This window comes from Tupaia chinensis, unplaced genomic scaffold, assembly GCF_000334495.1.
Source record: "Tupaia chinensis unplaced genomic scaffold, TupChi_1.0 Scaffold138407_1, whole genome shotgun sequence".
NCBI lineage: Eukaryota > Metazoa > Chordata > Mammalia > Scandentia > Tupaiidae > Tupaia > Tupaia belangeri.
Genome location: NW_006198305.1, coordinates 3,719,923 through 3,734,609, shown reverse-complemented (window position 1 = coordinate 3,734,609; position 14,687 = coordinate 3,719,923). Strand labels below are relative to the sequence as shown.

Sequence of the window (14,687 nt, the reverse complement as noted above, 5' to 3'; positions counted from 1 at the left end):
GCAGGAATCTCTTTGGATTGATCCAATTGGAGATTCACTCATCTTCTTGAATCTTACAGGTGTGAATCTTACTAAACGTGGGGGGTTTACCGACTAGTGGGGATCAAAGTTCTGGCGCTTACTTATTCTTCTCTAATATGACCTTGGCAGGAGTGTTGGAATATCTCATCACAGTGTCATTAGGGTAGAAGTCTAAGGTATCTACCCAGTTTTTGTTGCCATGAGTAAGGATGGTTCCACATTTTATAATAAAGTACAGTGGTTACCTTCTAAAAATTTTCTGTCTTACTAGGCTATCACCTTCATGGTCCTTTAGCAAGAGAGAGCAGGCTTTTGTGGGGCCTTTTATTTTGTCTTCACCCATTGGCATTTCAGCTCTAAGTTAAAAAAAAAAATTAAGCACTGCACAAAGGAAACCACGTCCCACATGGTTGCCCAAGGTTGAAATCCCAGCTCCAGCAGGTTGAAAAACATGCCAGGTATATGTGCAATGCCTAGCATCCCGATGGGATGGAGAAGTGGAGGAAAAGGGATGGTAGTATGACTCCCTTGGGACATTCTCTTTCTCTCTCTCATACTTATGAACGTGTACTTCTAGCATTAAAAAAAAAAAAAAAAAAGGCAAAAAGAAAATCCACAGAACTCTTTCAGAAGTCATTCCTCAGATCCTAATGTCCCTGGCTGACCTTCCTTCTTCTTTCCACATCTCAAAGTCCTTTTATATTTGTTTTGTATATAATGTCAAGATCATTTAATTGTACGAAGTGGGGTAAATAGGAAAAACTTTATCTACTTCAATTTTCCAGAAATGAAATTCTCTGTGTGCTAATTTTTAACAACACCCTACATAAAATACAAAATTGTAATATAGCAAACATGAATTTAAATGCATCTTCCCCGAATACTTTGATTTTTCCTTACTATCTCCTTTGTGAATCCTTTCCTGAACTACCAGAATCAGAATGAATTACACCTTTCATCACATGTCCATAAATATATCATTTGCTTTTTCTGTAGTGCTTTATTATCATCCAGTGGTATCAACATTGATCATATACATAAACCAAATTAAAGACCATGTCAGATTCTTTGGCTTTCAATATCTAAATGTCTAATAGCAGACATTTATTACAGGAACACACAATATTGGGCAAATAGTGTATACTCAATAAATATTTGTTGGCTGAACAAATGAAGAAATGAATATTTATTCAGCATTTACCCATATGTTCTAGAACTCCGTAAGGATTTGTGTAATTGAACTAAATTATTTCAGCATCTGTCAGTCTAATCAATCCAAAATTATTTTTTCCCATGGGAAAAAGAGTTCACAAAATATATCCAAAGTACAATTGTTGCAGATTACTAACTTTTCAAATAAATAATTAATCATTCAGCAACTATTTATTTAAAACTATTTATCTAGAACTTTCCATGGTATGAAAGAAATGAACATCAGAATCCTTGCCCTTGGAAGTATAGAATATTGTGAAAACAAAAAGATATGCAGTAATTACAAGCTAAATAATCAGCAGTGAGACTGAAGTGTAAGATAAATCAAAGACACCAGGTGGTGGTGCAATGGTAATGCAACTGGATCCAGATAGGTAAGATCCTGGATTCACATTCTGGGACCTACCTGAGCATGCTGGGTGCACACACATGTCTGTGATCTGAGCCAGCTGAGACCACAGCTGAACCATGGCATGAAGATCCTGTTGGACATACTACTCTCTGTCTCTTCTCTCTCTTTCTCTCTCTCTCTCTCTCTCTCCCTCTCCTCTCTTTCAATAAACTTTAACAAAAAAAAGAAAGAAAATATGGACAATCTAGACAATTAGAAAAGTCTTCATAAATGAGACAGAACTTCATTCACACTTTGAAGGATAGTTAGCATTTAGTTAGCAGAGAGAAGAGAGCAAAGTATAGAAAGATGCTAAGATAGAAACAAACTTGACCTATGTTAAGACAGAGAGAAAATTCACTTAGAAAGAAGAGATAAGGCAAAAAATTTAGTTTTAAAAAGGCTGAAAATTCATACAGCATAGAATGAGAAATTAAGAAATTATCATCATCTGAACTATATTACATCTATAAAGAGTTTTCAGCCTCTCTCACGGCCTTGCTTCCGAGATGGCGAAGAAAAGAAGAAACAACGGCTGTGCCAAAAATGGTCCCAGGCATGTGCAGCCTATTCGCTGCATGAACTGCGCCCGATGTGTGTCCAAGGACAAGGCTAAGAAGTTCGTCATCCGAAACACAGTAGAGGCCGCAGTCATTAGCGGCATCTCCAAAGCAAGTGTCTTCGATGCCTATGTACTCCCCAAGCGGCATGTGAAGCTACATTACTGTGTGAGTTGCGCCATTCATAGCAAGGTAGTCAGGAACCGATCTCGCAAGGACCCACCCCGATTCAGACCTGTGGTTGCTGCCCCTCACCCTCCACCAAAGCCCAGGTAAGGAGCCGAGTCTTTAAGGACTGAAGGACTATCTGTCCTCTGGGAAAAAATAAAATGCTGATTATTCATTTAAAAAAAAAAAGTTTTCAAACATACATTTTCTCATTTAAGTCACTAAATATCATTAAAAATCACAGAGGAGGAACATGAAGTGACTTTAAATACAGTCCATTCTCTATATGCATAATCTAATGACTGAGGTAGGGTTTTGTTGGGGCAGAGAAGTGATTTTTCCCCAGTGAGACCAATCTGACAACATTAAGATGGATGAAAAAGGGAGACTAGAAAGGCAGCAGCTAATATGGGGAAGTAAGAAGTAAACCTGGGAGACAATGAAGAGCCAGCCCCACAGCCTCGTGATTAAGGGAGCCAGATCTCATATGGCCAATTGCACAGCTCGAATCCTGGCCCCCAGCACCTTGAAAAACACTGAGCATGTGCACATGCAGACCCCAAATCTTAACAGGATGGAGAAATGGAAGGAAAGGGACTACAGTGTGATCATACGCCATCGGGGAGAAGGCGTGCTTTCTCTGTCTGTCTCTCTGCCTGTCTCTAGTAAGCACATGTGCCCTCTGGCAAATTTAAAAAAAAAAAAAAAAAGAAAGAAAGAAAAGAAAAGAAAAAAAATTTAAAATATGAAGAAAGAAGGGTTTAAAAAAAGAAAGTTAATGTTTCTGTTGAAAGAAATAAGGAAAGCACTGGTACCTAGCCAAAAGAATCTGAAAACTATCTTTTAAATGGTAATTGTCCTCTTTTGGCCTCACCACATTTAAAAAGTAATAAAACCTACATTTTAAAACACAAGGATGTTTCAAGTAAGTCATTTCAATTGAGGTTGCTAGGATGTGAATGAAGCAATTAAGGTATATGCCTAAAACTCCAGATTTTGCTGACAACCTGTCTTCAGAATGAAAATAAATGGGACAAGCTGAGCTAACAGGACAGAGATAGTAAGGAAAGAGAAGGGCCTACATCATGTCATTTGAACCCTGGATCCAACTATGCCAAAAGCCATATGCACGTATGAACTCTCCAGATATGAACATTACAAATTCTCTCGTACAGTTTAATCTCATTTTGTTTGAGTTACTTTCACTTTCAACCAAATATTCTAATTTCACATCTCCAAACTCATCATGTTCCCCAAAGTCTTTTCTAATACAGAATTTCTCTTTCTCTTAATGAAACCATAATGGTCCCTATCCTTAAGACTCAAAAGTGCAAAATCACTTTTTCATTCTTTCTCATATTTAATCACTGAATGTCATCATTCCTTTCTCTTCATATCTTTCTTCTGTCCCTACCAATAAGTTTTACAACTTAAATTTCCATCTCCTCTATTTGTCTCACTTAACACTACTACAAAACATAACTCATCTCAATGGTCACAGTCTCCATGTGTTGTCGTCTAATCAGCGAGAAATAAGAAGACATCCAGACACAGCCAAATTTATTGGAGTTTATTGATCAAGCTGGCAACATATGGGGGGACTCATGTCTCTCAAAACCCTGCAGCCCCGAGTGAAAGGAGAAAGGAGCTTATATAAGCCAAAAATGTACAATCATGTCCGGTATGACGTGATGATCACACGCACCGTGGGCTTGGAAGCATAGGGGGTAGGGTAAAAGCAGAAGCCTGTTAAAGCTGGACAAGCAGGTTAATCATTCCTAGGGCTATGTTCCATCCCTACCTAAACACAATGGAATCTTGATGGTTTTCATGGCTCAGGGCAAGGGTTCTGGCAACTAATGATTACATCACTAAGGAACATCTTAGCTAAGGAGTCTGGGGTTATTTAGCAGACAGTTGGCCTGTTAATTAATCACTCTGTTTATTCTTGACAGAAGAAGAAAGTGAGTTTCCAATACAGAGAGGAGTTAAAAATGGAGGTCTACTTCATTCTCCACTTTTTTTTTTACAGGGATCAAATCACTGACTCATCAGTATCAGCTAGAGGGCAGGGTGATAGTCTCTTTTGGCAGGTAAGTTTTACCAAATTTCAAGTCCAGTTTGAACATACTTGGGCTGATTTCATGGTCTCCAGTTGCTGGGCACAGTTGCTTACATGCACCAGTGTGTGGTCAGACTGGCTTGGGTCAATATTTATGGGTTTTTAGCCACTAAGTTCAGTTACTTACAGGGAGATTGTGATACAACACTTTTTGAGACAACAGCATTTGGTTTGGTACTTATGGAAATAACAATTTTTTTTACAAAACAGAAACCATATCATATTTGAGTCTTCTCAAATATCTGTTAAGGAGGGTCATTCTGGCAGTATAGTGCCTGGTATATTTGGGCTCTAGATTTACAGGTAACTAGCATTTAATATTTAACAATTTTCATTCTGTAGGAGATGGGATCAGGTAAGAAAATTGAGTAAACTAGAGCCAAAAGTCAAAATTTGAAGTACAGTTAATAGAGGACTTAACAGGGGCAAGGAGCCTACGTCAGAGGTCACTCTAACCATCCCATGAGTCAGCAGCAGCCTGTCCTCTTTCTGACCATCTGGTCGTAGAGCTGCTGAGCCATATTTTTGACAATGTCTGACTTAGAGTAGTCAGCCTCTGGAGTGAATAGAGCAGGGCTGTTGCTCTCTAGTCCCCGAAGCACTGTCAAAAAGGACTTTCCTGGCCTATCCTTATGGGTCAAGGCCCTGGTGAGTCCATGGAAGCTGTCCTTTTGGCTTCAGTGTGACAGTCCTACAGGCTAACTTTAACAGTGGTAGGAGTAACCAGTACAACTGTGTGAGGCTCCATTTAGACTAGTTGGAGGGGTGCCTCTCTTTTAGTTGTTATACTGTAAATAACATTCAAAGATAGTACTTCATTAATTTTGTAACTTTTTCTTAGACTCTTATAACTTAAACCTTTAACAACATGTTTTATACCTTTTAATTTTTGTCCCTTTTTGTTTGTTTTGATATAATCATTTTAAGATGAAAACTTTAACTACACAAAAATTTTTGTGTAGTAAAACTTTTTCTTTTAACCATTTTTATTAGAAATACATTTTTACAGCCATAACCCTTTTGTTTTTTATCTTATTTTTTATTTATATAAATTTAACTTTAAAAATTAACTTAACAGTCAAGTTCAATAACAAACATTTACTTTATTAACATTTACTGAATTCCTGTCTATTGTTTTAAGTTATTTATAGAAACAAGGCTATTTATTTAGGGTGTTTTTTTTTTTTTTTTGAAGAAAAGTAAAACCAGGTTAGTTTTACATTAGCTAGTTTTATTTTATTTTGAGATTGAACTATTAGACACTATAGTTTTTTTTCTTTTTTTTTTTTTCACATTATTGACACCATAGGTTTTTTATTGTTTCCCAAGTTTGTTTTTCCTCCGGGATTTGATTTCTAAGGAGCCTGTCTAAGAGTTTAGAATTTACCTGTGTGTGAGCAACACATTTTAAGATAACATCATTAATAAGGCTATCTAGACTAGTTGTAAAGTATTATTTTTCTAACCATTTTAGCTAGTTTTATTTTTTCTCAGGTGGGTAATCTGGTATACCTGATTTCTGATGACTTGCTCAAGGACCTTGGGGACTATTGGCCTGAGATTTGGTAACAGCAACCATTCTTCAGGTCCTCTAGTAGCCTACAGCTTGTGGGCCAATTTTTTCTCCTCCTGAGTATAGGAGGGTGAGGACAGGAGGACAGAGTCCGGGGTGGCTACAAGAACTTTTAGTTGTTGATAGAGATGTCTCCCCTCGGGCTAGGTCTTACAATTTTCTCTTTTGTCAAATGGTCAGTCAACTTGTGTTACTAATTTTTTTTTTAATTCTTTTATGAGTTGTACTTTTGGAAACAACCTTAACTTCTGATTTAGACAGAATTTAGTCACTTTAAGGGTTACCTGAGGCTTGTCCAGTGAAATTGTTAGATGTCCAAGGGGAGCCATTGGGGTCTTGGGTCCTATCAATCATCAATTTTAAAGACCAGCATAGACTCCGGAAGTCCTGAGCTCCCTTCAGAGCTCAGTGCATTCTGTCTCATTTCTAGTGATCAACTCTACACTAGGGTCAAGGCCCCACTGGGGGACATGACGATACCAGTCATGGGCATTGTTCAGTGCCTGGGCTACCCCGGCAGAGGCTCTGATCTGGGCTATTTTTAGATCCTGCCCTCAGAGACGTTCCCAGCCTTCAGCATTACCATGAGTGACTATTGGGTGCAGTTAAAGTGAGAGTTAAATCAAAAGTTAAGGTGCCTTGCCAATTTTGTTGTAACACTTTTCTGAGTTAATTGGGAACTCCTTGAAATCTGTTCTGAATTTTCCCTATACTGAGAAGTGAACCTAAGTTTTAGTAGATGCTGGAAGGAGCAGCTGAGTACTGTCAAGAGGGCGAAGCCCAGTTTACAGGGTTTTTGTTTTTATTTTTTTTTTTTAGAAGTTTTTGCTATAGAGCGCATGTACTCACCAGAAAAAACAGAGAGAGACAGAAAGCGAGAAATCACCCCCCAGGGGGGACAGCCACGCCGCAATCCCTTCTCCTCCATTCTCCTCTCGGGATCTTGGGCACGCACGCACACATGCCCGACGTGAGTTTAAGCCACCGGGTCCGGGACTCGAACCACAGTTGACTACGCAGGAGTCCAGCAACATAGCCACTACGTCAACTGCTGGTCACAGCCATTTTACAGGTTTTTACAAGGCATCTGCCTTATCGGTTATACAAAAGCCCTAGCTGGAGAATGCAGTAATCTAAATTCTTGTTTTTCTAACTAGACCTTTTGATCATTTAACTAAGGAGAAAGTCCAATGGGGAAGAGGCCTAACTAAAAGAAACAGAAGGAGCACAAGAGGGCAAGGGGTTGGGGGGAGAAGGTAGCCTAAAGCTCTTAGCCTTAACTTGTCCCCGCCAATTCCTTAAGTCTCCTACTCTATTAAGCTGTTAGACAGTAGTTTTCTAACTTTTGTACCATATATATATATATAGGCCTAATTTTTGGGGGGGAGAGGTTCTTTTGCTATAGAGTGAGTACACTTAACAGAAGAGACAGAGAGATAGAAATCACCCCCCAAGGGGGATGGCCACACCACAATCCCTTCTCCTCCATTCTCCTCTTGGGATCTTGGGCACGCACGCACACGTGCCCGGTGTGAGTTTTAAGCCACTGGGTCCGGGATGCCAACCGCGGTCGACTACGTGAGAGTCCAGCGACATAGCCATAACGGTAACTGCTGGTCCCTATAGGCCCAATTTTTAATAATCACCCATGTTTACCTTTTCCTCTTCCACTAAGGGAAATTCAATGTTTTTGAGGAGATATTAAGCTTGAAAACATAATTTCATACATCTATAGTGAGCAAATTTTTTATTTTTGGCAACCCCAACTTTGAGCATATACCAGCAGCTTATGAACATGTACAAATGATAACAAAATTTGTTAACATTTAAAGACCAATAATAGGAATAACTAAAGCATGTTAACTTAAGAACAAGAATTATAAGGGGGACTCAGAGGGAACAAGGCAATGTTTCCACGAGTCCATGTTTAATACTGGATTTATATCCCTTTAAACCAATTTTATGTCTTTAACTCAGGTGCACTGCATTGGCTACTTAGCATGTAATTTTGTCAAACATTTTTTTACTTTTCTTTGGTTATTTTGGCTTAATAGTTTAGAAAACCAATCAGTTTACATAGAAAATGAAGATTTTACCCAGCTAAATGATTAGATATTTTTAGAAACCTGTACTTGTAAGAGTACATTCTCTTATCATCCTCTGTGAATTTTCTTAAGGACATAACATTAGGATTATAGCGATAGTTAATGCTCTGACAAAAATTTATAACTGACAAAGAAATTTGGGTATATATACACCATTTTAACATAACAGCCTACTATAAATTCCTGAGAATCTCAAATTATTTTGGAACACAATACATACATAGGCATAAAAGTACATAACATTTATACGTATAATTCAACATAATACCAAGAAAATTAGAATTACTTAATTTGACAATACTTTCCATTTTTATCCAACATACAAAGAATAAGCCTGATTAGTTTAACATTTCCCTTTTGGATGTTTCAGGGACCCTCTGTAAATATTCAAGAGTTACTTTGAGGTCAAAGATCCTCTGTTAGCACTAAAACTAAAGCAAGAAAAAGCTAGTCATGAATTCATTTCCCTGTTAGATATTTACTATGTAAAACACAACATACAACACATAAATACTAGCTGTTTGATTAAACCAATCATATTAAGATAAACATGATGTTGCTTGATTAATGACAACCTAGACAAAATATATTTTGGAAATTGTTAAGACTTACTTATTAATCTTTGTCTTTCATTATATTTGAAACCAGCTCATTTACTAAAGCTAGATGAACTTGAAAAGCATTTAAATAAATTTGTATGAGCGCTCTTTTTCTTTTTTTTTTGGAGAGATTTTCACTGTAGGGCGCGTGCGCTCGCCAGACAGAGAGAGACATAGAGACAGAAAGCGAGAAATCACCCCCCAGGGGGGATGGTCACACCGCAATCCCTTCTCCTCCATTCTCCTCTCGGGATCTTGGGCACGCATGCACACGCACTCAGCGTGAGTTTTAAGCCACCAGGTCCGGGACATGAACCGCGGTCGACTACGTGGGAGTCCAGCGACATAGCCATTACGCTAACTGCTGGTTCCCATGAGCGCTCTTTTTATAAACCAAATTGAATAGAATTTTTAAGGTCTTTTTTTACACAGACATACAACATGCAGTACGTAACATGACATATTACATGTATGGGTTCATACACACATTAGGATTACAAGAGCCAATTTCTCTGGGGTTACTTGACATTAATACTCTTTAGAGTAACTCCTTTTTTGACGTTTTTAATTATATACTTAAGGACAGTGAAAATTTAACTTTTTGTTGCCTATACCATTACAGTTTTTAGAACACAAATATTTTTGATATTTTTTACCCCTTTTAAGTGTGATGTTTTCAAAAGGCCTTCTCAGTTTTTTGGATGGAAATTTTGATGCCATAATCACAAATTTCCACAAATGCCTCATTGAAATGCTTAAGCATGCATTCTAAGGGACTTTAAAGGAGCTGTTCTGGCCTTCCATGATTTCTAAAAAGGCAAGTATGCGCTTTGGTCAGGATGTGCCCTGGGGCCCTCCAGGACCATCTTGCTTCCACCCGTAACTCCTGTGGTCACAAGGCAATTCCCAGTGATAATGCTGTGACTGTGGGGATCATTAGTCCTTGGAGAACTCCTTGATATGTGAGGTCAATAATCCATCACTCAATATCCTCAGCCAAGGAAGAAGGGGATAGATCCAAGCAAAACTTTCCAAGAAGGTGCACAAAAAAATAAGTAAAACAACAGTAAAAGCAGAAGAAACCCATTAAAAAGAAAAAAATCCCAAAACTTTCAGGGATTCAAACCCTGTCAGAGACTCTAACCCTGATTTCTAAGGGCTAGGCCTTACCATCTAGCCCCAAATCTTCCAGGGACTCTAACCCTGATTTCTCACAAACCATCTAAGGGCTAGGCATACCAGCCAGCCCCCAGATTCCAGCACGTCTGGTGGAACCTAAGTAGGGATTCTATAACCGCGTCCAATCAGCCCTGAATCCAGTCACCTCTGTGGAAGGACTCAAACCCTTGATAAAACTTCCAGGGACTCAATTTCAGTCAGGGACTCCAGCCCTGAGTTCCTGCAGGTTGAACTTCAGTGGGCCTCCCAGGGACACATACCCTGTCCCTTGCCAACCCCGTACTCACCGGTTTGTCTCTTTCTCAAGAAGCAGGACAGGAACACCCAAAGAAATGCCTCTGGAGGTCTTGTATTAACACTCCACAAACCTTCGGGAGGAGCAGTCAGCGTCCTTTGCCAGCCGTCAACAATTCCAAGAGGTAGCTCAGGGGCCCTGGGAAGTCCCAGGTGGCACCTCCCCTAGAGCACTCTCCAGGTAGCTGGCAGCTGGATGAAGCAAGGCCGCTCTCCCTAGGATGCCTCACCCCAGTACCAGGTAGGTACTGATCTCGCTGGGGCCTCCAAATGTCGTAGTCTAATCAGCGAGACATAAGAAGACATCCAGACACAGCCAAATTTATTGGAGTTTATTGATCAAGCTGGCAACATACGGGGGGACTCATGTCTCTCAAAACCCTGCAGCCCCGAGTGAAAGGAGCTTATATAAGCCAAAAATGTACAGTTATTATCTGGGATGACGTGATGATCACACAAACAAGGTGCCGTGGGCTTGGAAGCATAGGGGGTAGGGTAAAAGCAGAAGCCTGTTAAAGCTGGACAAGCAGGTTAATCATTCCTAGGGCTATGTTCCATCCCTACCTAAACACAATGGAATCTTGATGGTTTTCATGGCTCAGGGCAAGGGTTCTGGCAACTTATAATCACATCACTAAGGAACATCTTAGGGTAGAGAGTCCTGGGTTATTTAGCAAAGACAGCTGGCCTGTTAATCACTCTGTTTACTCTAGACAAAAGGAGAAAGCGAGTTTCCAATATAGAGAGGTGTTCAAAATGGAGGTCTACTTCACATGAAATCCTTTATCTATCCTGACCAAATCAATCTTTCTTGCTCTACTTTTTACTTGCTCCTCCTCCTTGCTTTTTCCTCTTTCTTTCTGCCCTTCCTCATCCCTACTCTCCTACAATCATCTTGGTTCAGCTCAGGCAAGATCTTTGCCAGGTTGCTTTTCCAGACCTGCCCTCTTCTCACAGATGGCGCTGAATATCTTATTTTATGACTTCCTCGAACCCTCTGCTTATATCTTCAAAGTCTCTACACTACAAATTTTAATTATCCAGATTATATCACTAGACTTAAAGCTTTTTTTTTTTTTTTGAGAGGTTTTTGCTATCGGGTGCGTGCGCTCGCCAGACACACAGAGAGAGACAGAGAGACAGATAGCGAGAAATCACCCCCCAGGGGGGATGGCCACACTGCAATCCCTTCTCCTCCATTCTCCTCTAGGACTCTCGGGCATGCACGCAGATGCACCCGACATGAGTTTAAGCCACCGGGTCCGGGACTCGAACTGTGGTCGACTACGTGGGAGTCCAGCGACATAGCCATTACGCTAACTGCTGGTCCCTAGACTTAAAGCTTTTCAAGGGAAAGTTTGGATCTATTCATTCTATAGTAAGAATCTAACAAATGCTCTTGAGCTTTTAAAGGGAATTGTGTTTCTTCATCCTTATGGTCTCATCATTCAGCACATGTGTGGCACAGACAAGCAGCTAGACTCATGTTGGCTGTCAAAGTGAAGGGCCTCCCCATCTTCAATCTACCTGCACTTTTATCTACCCAATCATCATTTCCTCTTAATCTTGGCAGATTCATCATTAAGTTGGTGGTTAATGATTCTAACAATGTTTTCATTAGCACCTTACTCCTCACCTCCTTTCCTATTCCTAAAAACTAATTTTGAATTTCCCTCTGTGCTTGCTCCAGAGTGCATAACACCACCACCAACATTTGCATAATCATGCCAAATATCACCACTGTAGACTAAGTCTGTCTGACCTCAGCTGTGTCTTCTGCATTGCTGAGCAACCCTTGTATTTATCTTCAGTTGAGCCCTATCAAATTCCCCAGCAGCTGCCACAAAAATTTTCCACTCTCCTTAAGCCCCAAATTCCAACTCTGCTCCCCTTCATGCTCAGGAAAAGCTCTCCTCTTCTAACTGAGGAGACAATATTATGATCATGAGATGGTTTGTATTTATTTGTCCTCACCTCAGAACATTTCCATCCCCTTACCGACACAGCCCTCAGATCTTATTCTAGCAAAAGAACTACCCACCTTTCTTTCTAAATCCAGATTCTCTATCCATACTGTACTAATTATCTCATGTTTTTCCCTTTCTTTTGCTTCTTTTTGTTATTATTTATTATTATTAATATATTCAATTGGATTGTAAAAAGACTTTATTCAACATGATATGATATATACCTCAGATCAGTCCAGTTTAGAATACTATACACATCATCATCAACAAGTAATAAACCATATCTCTTTTGCTTCTTTACCATACAGGAATGTTTAAAACTTCTCAGTACAAAAAGGTATTCATGTTTCATTATTGGCTAGCATCTAGTGAATATTCACTATGTGGCGAGTGGTACTGTAAGCATTTTACATAGATCATTTTGTTTATTCCTGATAATAACCTTTGATGTCTTAATATTATATTTCCCAGTTTATAGAGTAGCAAACCAAGATAAGTAGAAGGGAGAAATTTGCTCAAAGTCCCACAGTTTTCTCCTTCTGTACTCACTACAAATTTTTTGAAGACTAATTGAAACGTATGTGATTCTTCTCCCTTATTTTCTTCCTCTCTCTGTTTCTATAGCATATGTCCAAATCCTTTATTGCTGTTCCAATCACAAAGACTTATAATTGAGGGACTAGCAGTTAGCCTAATGACTATGTCGCTGGACTCCCATGTAGTTGACCGTAGTTCGAGTCCTGGACCTAGCAGCTTAAACTCACGCTGGGCGCATGTGCATGCGTGCTCAAGATCCCGAGAGGAGAATGGAGGAGAAGGGATTGTGGTGTGGCCATCCCCCCAGGGGGGGATTTCTCGCTTTCTGTCTCTGTCTTTCTGGCGAGCGCATGCCCTATAGCAAAAACCTCTCAAAAAAAAAAAAAAAAAAAAATTCTCAAATATAAGTCTTTTTTTTTTTTTTTTTTGAGAGGTTTTTGCTATAGGGCATGCGCTCGCCAGAAAGACAGAGACAGAAAGCGAGAAATCACCCCCTGGGAGGATCGCCACACCACAATCCCTTCTCCTCCATTCTGCTCGGGATCTTGGGCATACACACACACGTGCCCAGTGTGAGTTTAAGCCATCGGATCCGGGAGTCGAACCGCAACCGACTACATGGGAGTTCAATGACAGCCATTATGCTAACTGCTGGTCCCAATAATTGAGTATTTCTGTCAATAAGAATGGGATGCACATACACCATACACACACACACATACACTCAATATATTAACACTTGCTTTATATATGATTGCTGAAGTGATAAAAAAGTTGAAGTCAATCCTCAGAAAAAGTATATAAAAATACATCAGCATTGCTCTTATCTCATTTTCTCATGTGCAATCACTTTAATTTTGTCATTTTTCAAGAAGAGTTTAGAATTGTGTAGGAAAAAAAAAAAACACCCAGATATTAAAGCACTGAGTACTTTCTTGGGTTTGAAAAGTGCTCAAAGCCTGAATATTTTTCTTTAGTTACCTAACTTAATCCATGGTCCACATCTTGGCACAGTCCTCACTACTTTCAAGAAGGATTTTGTCTTGAACAAGAAAGACAAGATCAAGTCCAGAAAAGAAGAGCACACACCAGTATCAGCTGAAATTGCTTCCCCATCAAAAAGGCTAGGACTGACACTGGGTGAGCTGAGGAACAAACATTTTCTTCCACTGACAAGTGTTTAATTGGAGATTTTGAGGATCTCGTGTCATGTATGCAGATGCAAATGTTTGAAGAGTTATTTACAGTGCAGTTTGTGCCAGACAGGCTCGTATGCCAAGCCAACACACAGCCCCCATTATTCTGCTGGGCTCCTCTTCTAAAGATGTTTCAGGGCTCTCTAAGCCTTGTAAATTTCCACATCCAAAGTCTCATCTGTGTTTTCAAAGCAGAGTCCTTCTTCCCTTGCGGGTAGACATCAGTCCTTCTCCTGCCAATCTGTTACTGCCTGTCCTGGTTCAGAAAAAAAATGCTTTAGAGAAAAGACTTGAGAGGCAATTACTCCAGCTCCAGAAAGTTTAGAGACGTTATAGTAGTTTTTGGAAAACCTACATAAAAAAGAAATGCCAAACTCAAGTCTGCATCCCAAAAACTGGGTCTAAGATTATTTAACCACTTGAAGAACTGTATCTGTTAACCATTAACCCAGGAAATACAGATTAATAGCTTAGCATACCAGCTATAAGGATGCAGTTCTTGGTTGGGAGGATAAACAAGAACATACTACAAATGAACATTAACGAATCCATTCATGTAGGAATTAGCCCATTAATACTCTGACTTGAAAAACGCTATGTAGGGACCAGCAGTTGGCGTAGTGGCTATGTTGCAGGACTCCCATGGAGTCGATCGCAGTTCAAGTCCCAGACCCAGTGGCTTAAACTCACACCGGGTGCATGTGTGTGCATGCCCAAGATCCTGAGAGGAGAATGGAGGAGAAGGGATTGCGGCGTGGCATCC

General features: G+C 39.7%; 2 protein-coding genes across 3 annotated transcripts in view; one reads left to right on the top strand and one right to left on the bottom strand.

Moving 5' to 3' along the window:
* The window catches only part of CPQ (carboxypeptidase Q), a 580,759-nt gene that overhangs the window by 540,802 nt on the left and 25,270 nt on the right, over nucleotides 1–14,687 (bottom strand). The window lies entirely within an intron of this gene.
* On the top strand, nucleotides 2,134–2,497 carry LOC102499972 (40S ribosomal protein S26). Its single transcript, XM_006161306.2, has one exon. It carries the CDS (start codon nucleotides 2,134–2,136, stop codon nucleotides 2,458–2,460), a length of 327 nt encoding a protein of 108 aa, XP_006161368.1. The 3' UTR covers nucleotides 2,461–2,497.